General features: G+C 44.5%; 1 protein-coding gene across 1 annotated transcript; it reads right to left on the bottom strand.

The window, feature by feature from the left end:
• Positions 1-2328: 2328 nt before the first annotated feature.
• LOC140551164 (CCN family member 1) lies at positions 2329-16086 on the bottom strand. The gene is made up of 5 exons (XM_072674540.1): positions 15851-16086; positions 8601-8817; positions 5719-6141; positions 4574-4752; positions 2329-3605 (listed from the first exon to the last, which is right to left on the bottom strand). The coding sequence occupies exons 1-5, from the start codon at positions 15899-15901 to the stop codon at positions 3300-3302; spliced, it is 1176 nt and encodes a 391-aa protein (XP_072530641.1). The 5' UTR covers positions 15902-16086; the 3' UTR covers positions 2329-3299.
• Between the last annotated feature and the right edge of the window lie 4050 nt (positions 16087-20136).

The following is a 20136-nucleotide window of genomic DNA, read 5'->3' on the forward strand; positions in this document are numbered from 1 at the left end:
TGGGGTGAATTGAGCTAAACGGCTAAAAACACAAAGTTATAATAGTGTCTAACCGCTTGTCCAGGATCTTCTTTTAATTTTGGAAAGTAGAATGATGTATTTCACTAAAAAAAATAAAGAAAATGTACCTGTATATTTGTATTGTTCATAGGAAGAAGGTTTTGGGCAATAGAGACGCTAGCATTACTGCTAGCTCCTGAGTGCTGGCTGGCTGGCTGGTTTCTAACAAAGCTTTACAAATCATTTTTTTTATAATTTATTTTTAATGTGAAAATAATCAAACACTTATAAACTTATAAACGTTTTGCTCAGATGCTCTATTTTAACTTCCATTGTTTTTAGACTCGCTCTGGAGCGCCCTCTAGTGGAAGACATTCTCTACTAGTTTACTGGGTCTCTAGTCTAACTAGGCGTGGTGTGTGGTGACGTCACATAAAGGGTCCCACCTCTTGCAAACTTGTGTGCTTTTTAATTTCTTCACAGAAATAAATTACAAGCATAAAAAAACAGGAGGCTTCATTTTTCTGACATTTTTTCGTGATGCAATTTTTTCCCCCTTCTTCCAGCGTAAATGAGCGCAGAGAACTGTGGGTAACCAAGGGCCGGGAAGGATACAGCAGCTGGGACCCCCACATGGCCCCGAGCATTTCTGCAGCAGCATTTCTGGGCTGTATGTGAAGGGTCCTTCACTTTGGGAAGGCCTTCTCTGACACACAGGCCGAGAAATGCAGCCTAGGCTTTGGAAGGGGGGCAGGTAGTGTCTCAGGGGTCTCAGGGATTAGACAGACGCTGTGAGGGAGCTTTTAGAAGCATGTGACGCTTCCGAGGCCTGGTTCTGATTCTGTAAGTTTCTCTAGAATGAAGCACCAATTTGCCCCAAACCTCTCTGACTGAACTTGCTCACATTGCTCAATTATTTATGCAGAAATTATGAACATTTGGTGCCCCCCCCAAAAAAAAAAAAAAAAAACCCAAAGAAAACCAGACAATTTTTTAAAGATCCGGACATCTTGCCATACTAGAACATTCAGGAGGACTTCAGTAACACCTGACAGCAACATCAACATTATATATTTATGAATATAATAAAATAACCTAGTCTAATTCTAGATGAATAACATCTGTACTGAAATGCATCTGTTACAAGCGACTTAAACACGGCCGTAGCCTTTTATCTCAGCTGTGTTGCCTCTAATGTTTACCGTTCTCAGCCCTACGGATTTCCATCTTACCCTACTGACAAAAACACACAATCCTGGCTACAGTTTAAAGCATAGTAAGGTGCACATTGGAAGTAGCTACAAAACGTAAAGGCCCCAAAAGCTCTGCAATGTAAAAAAAACTTTAAAAATAATTTTATACATCTGACTCGCCAAGCGTGCAGAGTCACCCTTCACTCTCCGCTAAGCTAAGCAGGGCTGTCAGGCCTGGCCTGCATATGTCGTGTTCGTGAGCGTTTCCTGGCTCCAGCTTTAATCCCCATGCCCTCTGTTGCGTGCTTGCTACGGCCTCCCTAACGAGGGTGATGTCACCTCCGTCGTCTTGCATATCGGAGCCAGGAGGCCGAAACGGAGACCGCAGCGTCATAAAGACACACGAGCGCGGCTCTCGTCTGGCTGAGCTCGAGGCATCAGTTGCTAGATTACAGACCAAATCCAGAGCCAAGATGGAGATCAGTCCCACCCATCACTTTCAAATTACATGTTTACTTCTGGAGCCGGCGCTTTAAAACATAGGACATATTTTTACAGCGAAACCAGAGGGTTGCTGGGTTTCTTCGCTGCTCCCAGAAGACAGAATTGTAATTTGCTCAGAGTTAGTGACTCGCCGTGTCGACGCCAGAATACTGCACTGGCACTTGGTGAACATGCACGCCTCCCCCTTCGGCTGGGTCCTCAGGCTCGAAGGAAAAACCGGCAGCTTTGGCACCGGTGCAGGGCCGCATTCTTCCATCCCGCCTTGTTTGAGTTGAGTCCAGCAAGTTGCCCTTCGGCGCTGGCTGCACCTGAAGCACAAGCTTCGTCCAGCCGGCTGGAGAAGGGCCTGTCTTTCGTCTTCTACACCAGTACAATAAATACCATCAGCACTTTTTATTAATATTATTATTATTATTATTATTATTATTATGATTAGAAAAAACGAAAACCTCTATAGAGTTCATGGCCAGGTGATCCCAGGCAGTCTTTGGGAAAATTGTCTCGACAACCCTTCCCTTTCCCCACCCCAAAGGTAGTTTTCAATTTAAAAAAAAAAAAAAAAAAAAGAGCACATTTCTGCTCGCGGGTGCGATTCTCACGCCAGCCCACCAGTCAGTCATCTTCATCAGCTTTGACTTTTATGTCCGACTCAACTCTGAGCCATTTTTGCGTGTCCTCCTCCTGAGCGACCTCTGTGGTCCAGACATTTCCATTGTTGGGGATAGGGATGGGAATGGGGGGAGGGGCACAAAATGATCGCCTAGCATTAAATCCTGGCCCTAGACTAGGCCATGAAGAAACGCGGGGGGGCAATGAGTGACATGGCCAACAGCATCTGAGCTCATTGCTCTAAGTATGGGAGCCTGCTTGTGTTCATGAGGTCAATATAAACTTGGGCTTTGTGGATCTACTCCAGACGCAGTACCGTGAAGTAGATCCACATTTCTCAAAAGTGCACAAGCTCTCCCGAAGCGCTGTGTCAAACAGCATCAGCTGTGCCGAACTAGTCCTACCGCTGAACATCTGAGGTCCAGCAAGACTCGTTGGGACATGCCAATACCAATTAGACCATGAGGCTATAGGATGTCCCATGTCTTTCTCTGCCATATAAAGCCCCCTTTAGTCTTGGGTGAAGACTACCTTAAGTACGAGAACCAGGCATGGACCAATCAGAGGAGGTCCTATGCATCAATGACAGCACCTTCATGCAGTCCTGGAGGAAGGCTTAGAGTGCTCTACGTTCATGGCACTGAGGGCCAATGTAGTGTTAAAGAAGTCTTACCCAACAAGGACCCCCAGACCGGGAACAGAACTCCGCTCACTGGCAGGTTGTGGTGTTGTCCACTACACCAACCACCTTCACCCAAGTTCTGCTTCAACACGGTATTATGGAAAGGGTGTATCTAGCGTGGTCTTGTGCACGTTTGAGAAATGGGACACTCTTGGACGCTCATCGGAGGTTGGGAGTATGAACGAAGTACCCCAAACTGCAAGTGTGATCTTTGGGACGGGCCTTGGGTGTCTCCTGCTGTTGGGAAAGTGTGTAAAGTCTGTGATTGGCGGGAGTGGAGTGGGGTGGGGGAGGTGGGTGATGGAGGCGCGCTAGTCGATGAACTTGTGCGTGTCGCCGTAGAGCCAGCGCTGGGGCGGCAGGGACGCCTCGTTCAGGTGGCCGCACTGGTCGCTGCACTTGCAGGACTGGATGAACATGACCGCTCTGTCGAAGTGCTCGCCGTCTGGGCAGGTGAAGGACACAGAGGCGGTTCGGGTGCGGCGCGGGGAGCAGCAGCGGCCGTCCCGGCACACGCCGCAGTAGTTGGGCCGGAAGAGGCGAGAACTGCGGCAGCCTGCGTAGTGCAGGCGCAGGGGCTCCGGAGACTTCTGGGTACGGGAGCATTTCCGCCCCTTCTGTGGGAGCAGAGAGCAGAATTGAGAGGAGAGGTTAGAGCTGGAATCCTTCGTCATATTAAGCACCGATACCCAAACTTTTAAACCTTTAATGATAAAATTAAATAAAAAAAAATTAAAGTAAAATAATACGGCCATTTCAAAAGCTTCAGTTTGTGAGTTTTCAGGACTCTCCATGGTGGTTTTGAGGTAGGTCTGGACGATATGGTAAAAAAAACTAGATCACGATATTTAAATAATTTTTTCGATATACAATGTTTATCACGATACTGTAATCACAGACTAAACACATCAGTAGCTACAGATTCTTATAAACTACTATTCAGATCCTCTCCTGTACTGAATACAGTGGTTTATACTCTATTAACATCTGCTGCTCTTCATCTAATTAACCCAGTCTAATTACACTGTTAGTGATGAAACCAGCAGCTGATCAGTGTTTATTAAGCACCAACAGTCTTAATAGTCATATGATTAGAAAAGCTTATTGTCATCACGATACGATAATATATCATCATATTGCCCAGCTCTATTTTGAGGTCGGTTAAGGGTATATTATATCCTGCAGTCTTGAGAATAAAGGTGCTGCCTTGTTTGTAAGCGAAAAACCTTTACATTGACTTCTTTAAACTTTTAGACACATGTGAAGAACCGAAGAAATGAAGTAAAGCACAGTTTAACTAAAACTAGATTTTTAATTATGATGAAGTCTGCATATAACATTTTATCAGGTGGCTGGTATCACTGGTTTTACTGGTCCTAATGTTTAGCCTCATTTAACAGCATAGTTTGATGAACGTGACGCTAAATGCTAAAGCTAAATACACCCACAGCAACTTTAACTGCCATTTTTCTGACTTAACTGATTTCCAGCTCCTCAACGCTGGACCGGCAGCGTGCGTCGCTTCCAGGCTCGCTCTGAAAAGCCTGGGGACGACTTATAAAAGCTCACAGCATGAATGGAGTACCTTTATAGGCACAGCCATGGCGCTGCAGGGCCTGATGGTGCAAAGGCGAGTCTCCTTCACCAGCTTGCACTGAGCGTTCTCGTTGGTGACTCGAGAGGACACCCCCATGCCACAGCTCCGGGAGCAAGGCGTCCAGCTGGTGGTCTGGGCGGCACACTGCTTTCCCACTTTCTTCCAGGCTGGAGGCCGAGAGAGAGAGAGAGACAAATGCAGTGAAGTAGAGGTGGAGAAGAGGGAGGGAGGGACAGCGAGCGAGTCAGTAAGCAAGTCAGTAGGTAGGTACACAAGCACCATTCACCAGACAGGGCAACACTGACGCACAGAGGAGGCGATTACGCAGTGGAGGAAAGAGCTGAGTGACAGAGGAGCGTGCTGTTCGAGGCCAGGCTGAGCGCGTGTTTGGGTCTGGTTCACAAGGCTCCATTGGAAAATGCTCACCTAGCACTCCAAGACTGAAAACACACGCTCAGGACAGGTACACACTCTGCTTTTTCACAAATACTAAATCGCCACGCTGCTAAAAACGGCCAGTCAGAGACCAGCATGGGATGACAGCATCAGTTCAGTTCAGTGTAACACACTGGTCATTTACTGGTCATTTAAAGTCAGCATATCTAGAACATAATCCGGTCATTTTCTGGAAATATACTCTTGGTCCAGTGGACTAAAGCACTGCCACTATAATCCGAGGATTGCTGGTTTGAGTCAGGGTCACACTGCTTGCCATCAGCAGCTGGAGTCAGAGAGAGCACAACTGGCCTAGCTCTCTCAGGGGTGGGTTGATGGGACTTTCTTGTGCCTTGTCCAATCTAAATATAACCTTGGGCTTCTAATTCTGAGGGAATTTGACAGCGCACAGGTTTGTCCAGTCAGGCATCAGACATCGGAGGTTATGGATATCTGGAAAAGTTTCCACAAGTCTGGGACTCCAAATAATCTTGAAAAGATGATGCCTGGTGATGCCACCAGGACGTCCCAGACAGTACCATCGGCCTCACTCTCATCACTCAGCGTAATGCTAGCCAGTGCAGACGCCTGTTAGCTGACTTCAAATAGAAATAAGCTAGACAGTGTGGGCCAGAGGACCAGGCTCAGCCCAAACACACACGCCCTCCCAATACAGACACAAACACACCGTCCCTCACCTGCCAGGTGTTTGTGACTGTGTGGCTTCTCCCACTTTCGTCCCACTTCCACCAGCTCGTTGCTCAGGGTGTCCTCGGGTCGGCGTCCTCGGGGGAAAGGCTTAGGATAAGGCTTGGGGTACGGCTTGGGGAAGGGCTGGAGGTGAGGGTAGATGTATGGGGGCGGCTGTGGCCGTCTGAAGACAGGGGGCAGCACAGAGGAGTCGCGGTGGCAATCCACGCTCAGGCAGCACTGACCGGGCACCTTCACCAGCCTGGGAGAGGGGCAGGAGGGCGAAGCCAGCGGGACGTCGCTGGGGCAGAGGGGCACACACCCCACCGCCCCGTCGATGCATGTGCACTGGTGCTTGCAGCCGGCACGGAAGTTCTCCCCGGTCTGATACATGCGGCCGTTGTACTCACATGAGCGGCCCTCTAGCTTGGCTGCGGGAGGAGAGACAGGAGAGAGGGGTTATATAATGAACAGCTGAGGGTTAAACACACTTAATACTTTTCTGTATTTAATTTATTTGATACAAATGATCATCAGTGTTTCAAGATTACATAAGAAAAACACCAACAATTAAATTGTCCAATCAAGTTTGACTCCTGGGGTATCTAGGTAGAATTACCCAAGCTAGCTCCCCTATTGGTTGGGACTGTTGGAGCTGGAGTATTTACACATGTGTTGTTTCTCACTGCAGGAAAATGTGAATCCACCAGTTGTACATGCCATGATGAACGGACCAATAGAAATGCTCCAAAATGACTTGGAATAAAATCGCTTTCCATTGAAAGTTTACAATTTTTTTTTCTTCTCCTGTAAAGTTGCCATTTTAGAGATACGAGGTGTTTGCATAACAGCAATGAATATATACACAGTGTATTAGACAGACAGAGAGAGGGAGAACACTTAGCAACGTCCTAAAACAGACAAAGCAATGGTGGACCAACAACCAACCACCCCCAGGGTCGGGGTGAAGGGATCTCAAATCCACTGTTCTCAAACTTTTTCTGAACTCAAACGTTGAGGCCATGTCACAAGACGTGAACCGCTCATCAACCGGTTTATTAGATTAGAAATTAGCGAAGCACCACAAAAGTTCTGGGACAACGTTTCATGGACTAATGAGACCACAATTAACCCCCAGCCTACTATAGATGGAAAAAAAAAGGACCTGCTCCTGATGCTAAACATGCTCAAGCTCATCAGTCAAACATGGTGGAGGTACTGTCATGGGTGGGGCTTGCATGCTGGCTTCCAAAACAAGCTTGTGGATCTTTAATGACTGTGAAGCCCATGATGACAGCTGGCTTCAGAAATGTCTGCCGTCTGCCAATTTACAGAGAAATGCATCCAACGAACTTCATCGTGCTGCGAGACAACGACCCAAAACACAACAATCGTGAGAGGTTTTAGACTGGTCTTCAACACAACTGAATTATTGCTAATGCTAGCAGTAGATCCTACTCTTGCAGGTCCAGTAAGTTGTGAGGTGGGGCATCCATGGATCACATCAATAGGCCTTAGGTGCCCATGACCCTGTCGCTAGTTCACCAGCAGTCCTTTCCTGTAGCACTTTTTTTGGTAGGTACTGACCACTGCATGCCGGGAACACCTCACAAGACCTGCCTGACGTTTTGGAGATGTTCTGACTCAGTTGTCTAGAACATCACAGTTTGGTTCTCGCCAAAAAAGTGCTTCCCTCCTCACTCGCTGCTTTGACAGATGCCTCTGTAGATGAAGACAATCAGTGTGTTTCACTTCACCGCTCAGTGTTGCTAATGTTTTGGCCGATCGGTGTATAATAATTACATAGTAAGCAAATAGGAAACTCTGTTCTCATTCAAACGGAATGAGGCAGCAGAACCTGAACCCTACTGAACTGAGAGCCGAGAGGGAGATTATTGCAGCTATTTTATCTGAGCCAGTTCTAATATTAGCACAGAGTGGAATTCGGACTTGTTTACAGAAGGTGTTTGGTTTGAGTCCCACAGTGGGTCTGCTGAACATGCCCAGTTCCCCCTTCAAAAAACCCTCTACCCAAAGCCACATAGCTTCTTTTTGTAGCAACAGCCCTCATACACATAAATAACCATGAGGGCATGAGGCGACTCACTTGGCTGGGTGGGCGGTTCAGCCTGGTTCTAGAGGGAACACTCTGTAACCAACTGTTTAATACCTCAAACCTCTTCAGGGTATACAGCACTTAAACACTGTCCCAGTTCCTTGTTAAATCTTTGTTGAAATTTACATACACTATATGTCCAAATGTTTGTGGACACCCTTTCTAATGAATGCATTCAGCTGCTTTAGGTTGCACCAGCAGATGTGCAAATGCACACACCTGCAGTTTGTCTAGTTCATGTAGACAAATACAGCCAATAGAATAGGACTCCCTGCATGAACCTATTGGCACCATGCTGCCTAATGCCAGGCGTGGGCTAGAGGGGTATAAACCCCCCCAGCATTGAGGGGCTGTGGAGCAGTGGAAGAACTGTGTTGTCTGGAATGATGGATGGTGGTGGTCCTTCCAATACTTTTGGGAGTTGAGGATGATGAGGTGGGGTGGTGATCATCTTCAAACATCCTGAACTCACTAACACGCTTGTCGCTAGATGCAATCAAATCCTCACAGCAGTGCACTGCTCAACATCTAGTAGAAAGCCTTTTTCTCTGGACAGTAGAGACAATCCCTCCAACAAAAGCAGGAGAAACTCTTTTTAACACCCTTGATTTCAGATGAAACAATGAACAAACAGGTGTCCCAATACTTTTGTCCATATAGCGTATACTGTTAATATCCACCAGTTCAGCCTGCAGCAGTTTAGACACACCTACTCACACTGAAGTAAGAACTGTCTAATAAACAAACAAACAAACAAACTCATTTTTAACGTACCCCGGCAGATACCGTGGGTGCTGCCCACGTCGTTGCCGTAGTTACACTCCAGCCCCCTATGGTGGTCACATGGCCGGCCCTCGTGGCAGTCCTGGTTAAGCTGGGCGGCACACACTTTACAGCACCCACACCCGTCAGGTACTGAACTCACACCTGGTGGGCACACGGGGCGTTCCAGCGGGCACTCGCACACCTTCGGGCAGCCCGCCATCACCTGCTGGGAGGAGAACGTGTGAGGTGTCAGAGACCACAGCATATTTATCATTTAGAAGTTAATTATTTGATGTATTTATTAGGAATTTATGTCATAATTAAACAATAAAAACAATGATTTATAGAATAATTGTCTTCAGAAGGAGTTTCAGCTTCTTGAGAAAATTATAATTAAATACTGTAGAATTTAATAATATACAGTGAGGAAAATAAGTATTTGAACACCCTGCAACTTTGCAAGTTCTCCCACTTAGAAATCATTACGGGGGCCTGAAATTTTCATCTTATGTGCATGTCCACTGTGAGAGACATAATCTAAAAAAGAAAAACCGGAAATCACAATGTATGATTTTTTAATAATTTATTTGTGTGTTACTGCTGCAAATAAGTATTTGAACACCTGCCAATCAGCAAAAATTCTGGCCCTCAAAGACCTGTTAGCCTGCTCTAAAAAGTCCACCTCCACTCCACTTATTATTCTAAATTAGAAGCACCTGTTTGAGGTCGTCAGCTGCATACAGACAACTGTCCACCCCACACAATCAGTAAGACTCCAACTACTAACATGGCTAAGACCAAAGAGCTGTCTAAAGACACCAGAGACAGAATTGTAGACCTCCACAAGGCTGGAAAGGGCTACGGGGCAATTGCCAAGCAGCTTGGTGAAAAAAGATCAACTGTTGGAGCAATTATTAGAAAATGGAAGAAGCTAAACATGACTGTCAATCTCCCTCGGACTGGGGCTCCATGCAAGATCTCACCTCATGGCGTATCAATGATCCTAAGAAAGGTGAGGAATCAGCCCAGAACTACACGGGAGGAGCTGGTCAATGACCTGAAGAGAGCTGGCACCACTGTTTCCAAGGTTACTGTGAGTAATACACTAAGACGTCATAGTTTAAAGACATGCATGGCACGGAAGGTTCCCCTGCTTAAATCAGCACACCTCCAGGCCCGTCCATGACCATTTGGATGATCCAGAGGAGTCATGGGAGAAAGTTCTGTGGTCAGATGAGACCAAAAATAGAACTTTTTGGTCTTAATTCCACTCGCCGTGTTTGGAGGACGAAGAATGATAAGTACCATCCCTACTGTGAAGCATGGGGGTGGAAGCATCATGCTTTGGGGGTGTTTTTCTGCACATGGGACAGGACAACTGCACTGTATTAAGGAGAGGATGACCGGGGCCATGTATTGCGAGATGTTGGGGAACAACCTCCTTCCCTCAGTTAGAGCACTGAAGATGGGTCGTGGCTGGGTCTTTCAACATGACAATGACCCAAGGCACACAGCCAGGATAACCATGGAGTGGCTCCGTAAGAAGCATATCAAGGTTCTGGAGTGGCCTAGCCAGTCTCCAGACCTAAACCCTATAGAAAATCTTTGGAGGGAGCTCAAACTCCGTGTTTCTCAGCGACAGCCCAGAAACCTGGCTGATCTGGAGAAGATCTGTGTGGAGGAATGGGACCTAATTCAGCCCTGTGACTCCCAAACTCAACATATCTGCCCGGGAGAGAAGTTCATGATGGAGGGGGCTTCAGGAGCAGCCCGGCTCAACAGATATGTCAAAGATGCTCCAAACGCGACCCAAGCTGCTGGGGATTTAGGTCCATTACCACCAGTTTGGTATTGTGCAGTAGTTTGGTGTTGGTGTTAAGACGCGCAAAATGCTGCATAAGGTGTTGTTGTTAACTGGTATTGCTAACAATGCTAACCTTGGGCTGGATTCACAAAAGCTTTTCGGATCTTAAGAAAAGAAGGATTTTATTAACACTAAGATGTATTTTTTTTTATTCTTAATAATATAAAAATATTTAAAAATATAAAAAGAAAAATGATTTGTTGAAGAGCTTTTTAAGATGCTTGTTGTTTTCTTATTTAGGCCAGCTGTAACATAGGCCGTAATAAAATCTTTGCACAGCTTATATAAACAATGCAAAATTATTTTTTTTATTTTTCAGTACTTTAAGAAGAATCTCTGCTTTTAATCGTATTAAATTATATATTAATTTTAGCAATTTAACCATTGAAACTGATCATTTTAGAGGCTTACCCACTCTTACCCAGCTCTACTCTACTAAGACATGTGTGAGGCCTTCATAAGGTTAAGAAAATATTTGGAATATTTAAGGATCTTAGGATTCTTTCCTAAGTGAAAAGTTAGGGGGAAATATATATATATTTAAGTTGTTTTTTTTTTATATCAATTTATTTGAGCTTCATGCTTAAGAAATCTTTTTTTTTGGTAAATTCAGACCCATGCACATACAATCAGGACATATTTTGGTTAGATTTACAATAAAACACCAGTAAAGCACGGTCAAACCAGTTCAGAGTCTTAGCTCATGTGCTCAATTATATGAATCTCAGATCACTCCCAGCTCCAAAATCTGATTTCCGAGGCAAATGAAACGCAGCATAAGCTAGAAGTTCACCTCAGCCCCCTCACACTTAGCTTTACAGAGTCTAATGCAGTATGGTGACATGTTCAATTTGGGGCAGTCCACTAACTTGCGTGAGTAATATGCCAACCTGAGTGTGTCCTGAGATGGACTTTGTTACTGGGGGTCAGTTGGAAATGAACTTAGCAAGCTATCAAACGGCTGAAGCTGGGGACCTTTCTGTGAACCTCATCAACCAGATGCTGATTAAAAAAAAATTCTAAAAATGAGCTTTTATACTTTCATACAAAATAACCATCATTTAGCATCAATCACACACTTAGATATTTGACAAAAGTGTGAGTTGTGTTTCCAGGCCGTTAGCAAAGATCCAATCAACCCAATGACAAAATCTGAGCCCAGGCCGTGAGGAGGCAGGAACCCCTGCTGTAAGTCAAGTTACTGGTCAATGCCTCCAGCCGGGTTCAGCCCATGAGAAACTGTACCACGTCCAAACTCTGTAGAACTGAAGGCAGCTTTGTCTGAAGTTCACTACACCACCGGTGTGTGTGTGTGTGTGTGCTCAGGCAGAGAAGCCTGGTGTATTGGTAGGTCACACTACAGATGCTCAGAGTGGTTTCCAGCCATCCGGCGGAATCCTCAACAGTGTCCGGCTGAGGTGAGGGTTAGGGTGGGACGTAACACACCGTTATCATCTCAGTGCTTCAAACTCCAGCAAGTATTTCTTCAAACAAACTGCAGATAGATCGGAAGTGTAGTGCGGTGTTTACCCTGCTCTGACACACCTAATTCAACGTACAGCATACTCCACAAACCTGTCATGACCTGGTGTCAAGCGTGTAAAACAACAGTGAGCAACAAGACTGGTGTTGAAATCCATCCATTCGTTTACTGGATATTACCCCCTATTCAATAACAACCAGCCTGAACTGGTTTATGCTGGTCTGGTGCAGGTTGACCACCAGCATACCAGCCTTCAAAACCCAACAAACGCTGGATTTGCTGATTAACAGCATACTAGCAGGTCCACCGCTAGTGACTTGCTGGTTTACCAGCATTCAGAGGCCTATTATGCTGGTGGCCAGCCGCGGTCATAGTCCATCGATTACATTGAAGGCCTTTAGCAGACGCTCTTCTCCAGAGCGCCTTACAGAAGAGCTTCACTGTACACTCAGGAAATACCCTTAGCTAGTGTGTAGAGGCTAGAAAGCCTCTAAGCTTAGACTCTAGTAAATACAGAAGCCAGTATGCAGACCATAATACTCTACATACTCTACACTCTGCACACTAAGGATGTGGAGGGTCTGGACGCTCGCCTTCCATGGATCTTAAAGGGTGGCGGGTCGAGCCGAGCCGTAGTTGAAGCTGGAAGAGCTCTTGGTACAGATCTGGTTTTGACCGTTGCCATCAAGTCCGGAGGAGCTGGTCCGGTCTTGGCTTTGTAGGCCAGAGTCAGGTTGGGTTGGCCTGCAAACCTGACGTTGAAAGACTGGTGCAATTTTAGTACTTAGTATTTGGAGAGTATTTGGTTACTGTAGGTGTTCGCTCTCAGTGAGCCGAGGCTCTGTGCTGATACTGTTTAAAAAAAGAAAAGAAAAACAAACAAACACATGCCCTAGCTTGTCAGATATGACTGGATATATGCAAATATGACTTGGCTGGGCTAGCCTGAGTGAGCAAATCACTGCTGCGGATAATTGCTCTGGAACTGTGGTACACTGCCTTTAGTTTGGCTCTTGTCAGCTCTGTAGCCCAAAGCCCTGTAGGCCATAGCTCTGTAGGCCAAAGCCCTGCAGGCCATAGCCCTGTAGGCCATAGCCCTGTAGGCCATAGCCCTGTAGGCCATTGCTCTGTAGCCCAAAGCCCTGTAGGCCATAGCTCTGTAGGCCAAAGCCCTGCAGGCCAAAGCCCTGTAGGCCAAAGTCCTGTAGGCCATAGCTCTGTAGGCCATAGCTCTGTAGGCCAAAGCCCTGTAGGCCATAGCCCTGTAGGCCAAAGCCCTGTAGGCCAAAGCCCTGTAGGCCAAAGCCCTGTAGGCCATTGCTCTGTAGGCCATTGCTCTGTAGGCCATAGCCCTGTAGGCCATAGCCCTGTAGCCCAAAGCCCTGTAGGCCATAGCACGGTAGGCCATAGCTTGCAAACTAGCAAGCTAACAGAGCAGATTTTGGGTGATCCAGCATTTAGCCTTGCTAACACGAAAGCTAACAGAGCAAACTAGTGAAGTTGTATCGGGAGTCGTGTCGGCTGCTGCATAATTGCATAGATATAAATATTATTTTGGAAATAGCATAAAAAGTATATTCAGCATCCTATTTACTCTAGCCCTAACCAAACACTACTACATACACACACTTTGGGATCACCCAAACTCTCTCAACCTTCCAAAACATCTCCCCTTCCCCGAGGATGGAGCCCAGATTATTTACTTTTGCTATTCGCTTTTGGCAACCCTCCAAACCAACACCCCCCCTGGCTGTACCACCATCAACTGGTGCCAACAGGGGCCTAAAAGCTGAGCTATATCTATTTTCAGCTTCAGCCCCCACATGTACGCCATATTTCATCTCTGTTTATCTGCATCACTCCCAGCTACGGAAGATCACATCTAAAGCCCAGGACAGGTGGGCTATCTACCTGTGAAATCTGACCGGACGTTTCTCCAGATAGAAACACATACACACACACAGACACACACACACACACACACACACACACACACACACACACACACACACACACACACAAATTTATGCTAAACTGCTTAGCCTGTAAGACTCAACACATTATCCAAACATCAAAAAGAACCACCAGCCTGATAACCCAGACAAAACATCTATGCACAGGCTAGAATTGGTACCCAGACATCTGGGAAATGATAACAAGACAACAAACATTACTTAGATGTTGCTGTAAGCTGATAAGCTAAATATATATATATATATATATATATATATATATATATATATATATATATATTTTAGATGTAGTATGTGTGCTGAACCTGAATAAAGGTTCATTAGATCTTGCTAGATCTGAACTAAATATGAATAAACATTGCTCAGATGTTGCTGGTGTGTGCTAAAATGAATACATATTGCTCAGATGTTGGGCTGAAAATAAATTATTGTTACTTAGAAGTTGCTTTATGGCTGCAAATGACCAAATCTTTCTTAAAATGTTGCTGTCTGTAAGCTAAATATGAATAAATGTTGCTTAGATGTTGCTGTAGATGCTTAATGTAAATGTATACTGCCTCAATCTGTTGTGAATATGAACAAACATTGCTCAGATGTTGCTGGATGTGGGATAAATAAATAGGGCTGAAAATAAATTAACATTATTAGAAGTTGCTTTACGGATACAAATGAGCAAATCTTTCTTAAATGTTGCTGTCTGTAAGCTGAATATAAATAAACGTTACTTAGAGGTCGCTGTATGTATTCCGAATATGAATAAACATTACTTAGATGTTGTTGTATGGGCTGAAAATGCATCCACATTGCTTAGATGTGGATCTATGGGCTGAAAATGAACGTGAAAGTGTTTCTTAAATGTTGCTGTCTGTAAGCTGAATATGAATAAACGTTACTTAGATGTTGCTGTAGACAAATGTATATATGTATAATGTATATTTTCTGTAAATGTATATTGCCACAATGTGTTCTGAATATTAATAAACATTGCTCAGATGTTGCTGTCTGGGCTGCAAATGCATAAACGTTGCTTAAATGTGGATGTATGGGCTAAACAGAAATGTATGTTTTCTTAAATGCTAAATATGGATAAACGTTACTTAGATGTTGCTGTATGTGTTCTGAGTATGAACAGACAACTTTGATGTTTATGTTTATGGCTGAAAATAAATGAACATTGCTTAGATGTTGCTGTATTGGCTGAATATGAATAAACGTTATTTAGGTGATGATGCATGTTTGTATGTGAGGTAAATATGAATAATAATTACTTGGATGTTGTTGTGTGTGCAAAAAAGTAACGTTTCTTATTGTTCTGACGTCATCGTCGTGGGTGTGGCTGCATTTCGAGAATTAAACATATTAAAAATCTGACGGCATGATGGTAGAAAGTTAAGGCTGCAGTTTCGTCAAGCACAATGTAACTGTATTCCGCGTTCATCCTATTTAAAATATGTAGGTATTTACAGTGATGTTCAAATATTACATTTAATATATATTATTAAGTTTTCAGTTTCAATAGTATTTTTTTAAACTGTTTAAGAAATGAAAATTGAATACTAACTAACTTTTTTAAAACTAGTAAATCACTGTTTTTCTGTCAATACTGTCGTTAGATCTGAGCAGAGAGCTCTAGAGAATACAGAGGAAAAGTAAAGGAGGAAATAGTAAGTAAAGATTTCTGCACTAAATCAATTTATGAAAAAATATTTAATTTATCTTCAAAAAATGTGTATTATAAATAATATCTTCTAAAAAAAAGGAGCTAATTTTATTTTTCAAAACTGAACTGAAAAATCCCCCTTAACTCAAACAGATGGTGTGTGTGTGTGTGTGTGTGTGTGTGTGTGTGTGTGTTGGGGGGGGGGGGGGGGGGGGGGGGGGGGGAGTGTGGTGTCCCATTTTTATCTGAACATTAAAATAATGCAATTAAGCCACTTACCGAGTGCAGTGCCACGGTTAGCAACAGGAGGAAGCACATTATAATCCTCATCTTAAATCTCGGTGGTGAAAAAGCCCCCAAAAGAAGCCAAAGGAGGATTTCTGTGGAGTGGACTGTGGCGAAACTGCTGCTGCTGAAACGAACGCTCTCAAAACATCCCCACACGCAGTCGTTCCCTCAGGAGCGGCGGATAAACACCGCTCTGCGGCTCTTCTCCTCTCTGAGGGGAGGATGGAGCTCTTCTCCTCTCTGAGGGGAGGATGGAGCTCTTCACTCCTGCTCAACAGGTCACTTTCACCAGCCTCTTCTCCCCGCCACTCTTTATACCGCCGTCATGCTCTCGCCGTGGCCACGCCCCCTCTAACTCATCGGGCTAATAAGAACGCGGGAGCCCGGCGAAGTGGGCGGGGCGTTTGCGTGTGGCTGCCGGCCTGTGGGCGTGGCCTCGGATGAATGCAGTCATTCATAAAAATTCAGAATTACTACATACCAAAGAGGAGCTGGCTCTGCTCTGTTTATTTATATAAAGGTCGAATAAAAAAAACATTAGCGCTGCTTTAAAGTCGATTTCACACTCCTGCCCCTGTCCAGCCTCCTGCTTTGTGAAAAGCAAGATAAATATGCTCAGCTGTCTCCTGTGAGCTGCAGTAATATTGGGGGCTGGCATGAAAAACAAAAAAAAATCAAAAAACATATCCAGGAATGTCCGCCTCCACTCCTCTTTGAAAGGGACTGGGAGAGATGAAATGGGCCGGCCAGCGGGCGAAGCTGTTCGATATGGACAGAATGTTCTTTTCTCCTGTTTATGAATTCATGGTGGAGGATGTGATCTCCATCTGTGTACTCCACTTTCTTTCATGCTTTGTTCTCCCTTCATCCTCTCCGATCACCCCTGTTCTGTTCCCATCCTTCCCTTGCTCACTACTTCCCTACCCGGCTCGCTTGTTTGTTTCCTACCTCGTTTGCTTACTTTCTCACTTTGCCTCACATTGTCAATATCTCACTCACTCCTATCCCATAGCTCATGTACTCACCCTTTAAGTGATTCAATCACTCAGCTTCTAATTCATTCATTCATTCATTCATCCTGTAACTCCCTAACTCACCCACCTTCTAATTGATTCATTCACTCACCCTCAAACTGATTCATTCATTCACCCTGTAACTGCCTAAGTCAACCACCCTCCAATTGATTCATTTACTCACTGCCCATTTGATTCATTCACTCATCCTCTAACTGGTTCATTCACTCACGCTCTAACCGGGTTGTTCGTCACCCTCCAACTGATTCACCCACTCACCCTATAACTGATTCCTTTATTTACTCACTAACTTACTCACCCTCAAACTGAGTCATTCATTCACCCTGTAACTCCCTAACTCACCCACCCTCTAATTGATTAATTTACTCACCGCCTATTTGATTCATTCACTCACCCTCTAACTGATTCATTCACCCACCCTCTAACTGATTCATTCACTCCCCCTCTAACTGATTAATTTACTCACACTCTAACTGATTCATTCACTCACCCTCTAACTGATTCTTTCACGCACCCTCTAACAGATTCATTTAGTCACGCTGTAACCGGGTCGTCTGCTCACCCTCTAACCAGGTCGTTTGCTCACCCTCCATCTGATTCACCCACTTACCCTATAACTGATTCCTGTACTCACTTTATAACTCACTTACTCACCCTCTAATTTATTCACTCAATCACACTGTAATTGATTCATTCATTCACTCTGTAACTCACTAACTCACACACCCTTTAATTGATTAACTGCCTTGCCTTCTAATTGATTCATTTACTTACCCTTTAATTGATTAATTGACACACACTCTAATTGGTTAGTTCACTTACTCTCTAATCGATGAATTTATTCACCCTTTAAATCACTAATTATCTTATTCTAACTCACCCTCTGATTCACTCTCTTACTTTCCCTGTAATTGATTAATTCACTCACACCTTAAGTAAGTCATTCATTCACCCTGTAACTGATTTACTTACTTCATCTTTGATTCCCTCTTTCCCACTTTTTCCAACTCATTTACTCACCTTGTCTCATTTTGACTCATTTTCTAACTAACTGACTCATTCACCCTGTAACTGATTCTTTCACTCACCCTGTAACTGATTCTTTCACTCACCCTGTAACCGATTCATTCACTCACCCTGTAACTGATTCTTTCACTCACCCTGTAACTGATTCTTTCACTCACCCTGTAACCGATTCATTCACTCACCCTGTAACTGATTCTTTCACTCACCCTGTAACTGATTCTTTCACTCACCCTGTAACCGATTCATTCACTCACCCTGTAACTGATTCTTTCACTCACCCTGTAACTGATTCATTCACTCACCCTGTAACTGATTCTTTCACTCACCCTGTAACCGATTCTTTCACTCACCCTGTAACTGATTCTTTCACTCACCCTGTAACTGATTCATTCACTCACCCTTTAACTGATTCTTTCACTCACCCTGTAACTGATTCATTCACTCACCATTTTAACTGATTTATTCACTCACCATTTTAACTGATTCATTCACTCACCCTGTAACTGAATCATTTACTCACTTTATAACTTGTTCACTCCCCCTCTGACTGATTCACTAATTCTCTAATTGACTCTCTTCCTCAGTGCCACCATTGCTTGTTTGCTCATTCACTCCCCCTCGTTAACTCACTTTCTCCCTTTCTCTTATTCATTCATTTATTTTTCCATATCTTTAACTGAGTAAACACACACACACACACACACACACACACAGTGCTGTCTCCTTCACTGTGTCTCTCACCCACATGCTGCCTCTCGTTTGACCCTTCACTTTAGAGTAGGTGTTCTAACAGGGCCAAGACACACACACACACACACATAGGCTGTTATGTTATTTTTCCTGAAAGAACACACAGTAATGACACATTAAAGACACGCCCTGTCCTGTTCATCTGGAGCTGGTTGTAGACGGATAACACACGGCCGCTGTGCAGACAGGTCATGACCTTTGCTCCTCGGTCCCTCAGCGCTGACTCAGATACAGCAAGAGTCCTTACCTTCCACACAAACACTGACCTTCTACACAAACACTGACCTTCCACACAAACACTGACCTTCTACACAAACACTGATCTTCCACATAAACACTGACCTTCTACATAAACACTGACCTCCCACACAAACACTGACCTTCCACACAAACACTGACCTTCTACACAAACACTGACCATCTACACAAACACTGACCTTCCACATAAACACTGACCTTCCACATAAACACTGACATTCCACACAAACACTGACCTTCCACACAAACACTGACCTTCCGCACAAATTCTGACCATCTACACAAACACTGAGCTTCCACACAAACAATGACCTTCCACATAAACACTGACCTTCCACATAACCACTGACCATCTACACAAACACTGACCTTCTCCACAAACACTGATCTCCCACACAAACACTGACCTTCTATACAAACACTGACCTTCTACACAAACGCTGACCATCTACACAAACACTGACCTTCTACACAAACACTGACCTCCCACACAAACACTGACCTTCCACATAAACACTGACCTCCCACACAAACACTGACCTCCCACACAAACACTGACCTTCTACACAAACACTGGACATCTACACAAACACTGACTTTCCACACCAAATACGGGGAGAGAGAGGGAGCGGAAGAGAGAGAGAGAGGGGGGGGGGGCAGAAAAGGAGGAATTAGGATTTTAAGAGTTATTTTTAACTTTGAACAGGAACTGCAGTGTTGACTCCCCAAACAGTCTCCCCAGACTGGATAACACACACACACACACACACACACACACACACACAGGGTGCTGCATACAACCATGAAATCTGTATGAGAGGCATAAAGCAGGTACATTCTTACACACACACACACACACACTGTTTATATTCAATGTGGGCCGTACAGTAACACACTCCTCATGTATTACATACATAAGAGCATCAGTCTAACAGTAAATGACCCAGATGTATCACATGACAGAGGCTCTACAGTAACAGGCTGGGTCTCTCGTCATTTCTAGGTGTGTAAAAGTTCGGGAACAGAAAGTAACACAGCAACGCAACCCCCAATAATACCAGATCGACCCCTCGTGCTTCACAGTTGGCTAGGTCTGCTTTTCATGAAATAAAAATGAGAAGTTCTCTTCCATTAAGACTGTTTGGGAAAGCAATGCTGCACAGTTGAACAGTGCACCACCACTCCTAACTTATGCAGGCTGTTGGGATT

The sequence above is a fragment of the Salminus brasiliensis genome, chromosome 3, assembly GCF_030463535.1.
Source record: "Salminus brasiliensis chromosome 3, fSalBra1.hap2, whole genome shotgun sequence".
Classification (NCBI taxonomy): Eukaryota; Metazoa; Chordata; class Actinopteri; order Characiformes; family Bryconidae; genus Salminus; species Salminus brasiliensis.

Coding starts and splice junctions, on each gene's coding strand:
- LOC140551164 (XM_072674540.1), bottom strand. CDS start 15,901: ATGAGGATTATAATGTGCTTCCTCCTGTTGCTAACCGTGGCACTGCAC. Junction 8,818..15,850: donor TAACCGTGGCACTGCACTCG/GTAAGTGGCTTA, acceptor TTCTCCTCCCAG/CAGGTGATGGCGGGCTGCCC. Junction 6,142..8,600: donor CACCCACGGTATCTGCCGGG/GTACGTTAAAAA, acceptor CTCCTCCCGCAG/CCAAGCTAGAGGGCCGCTCA.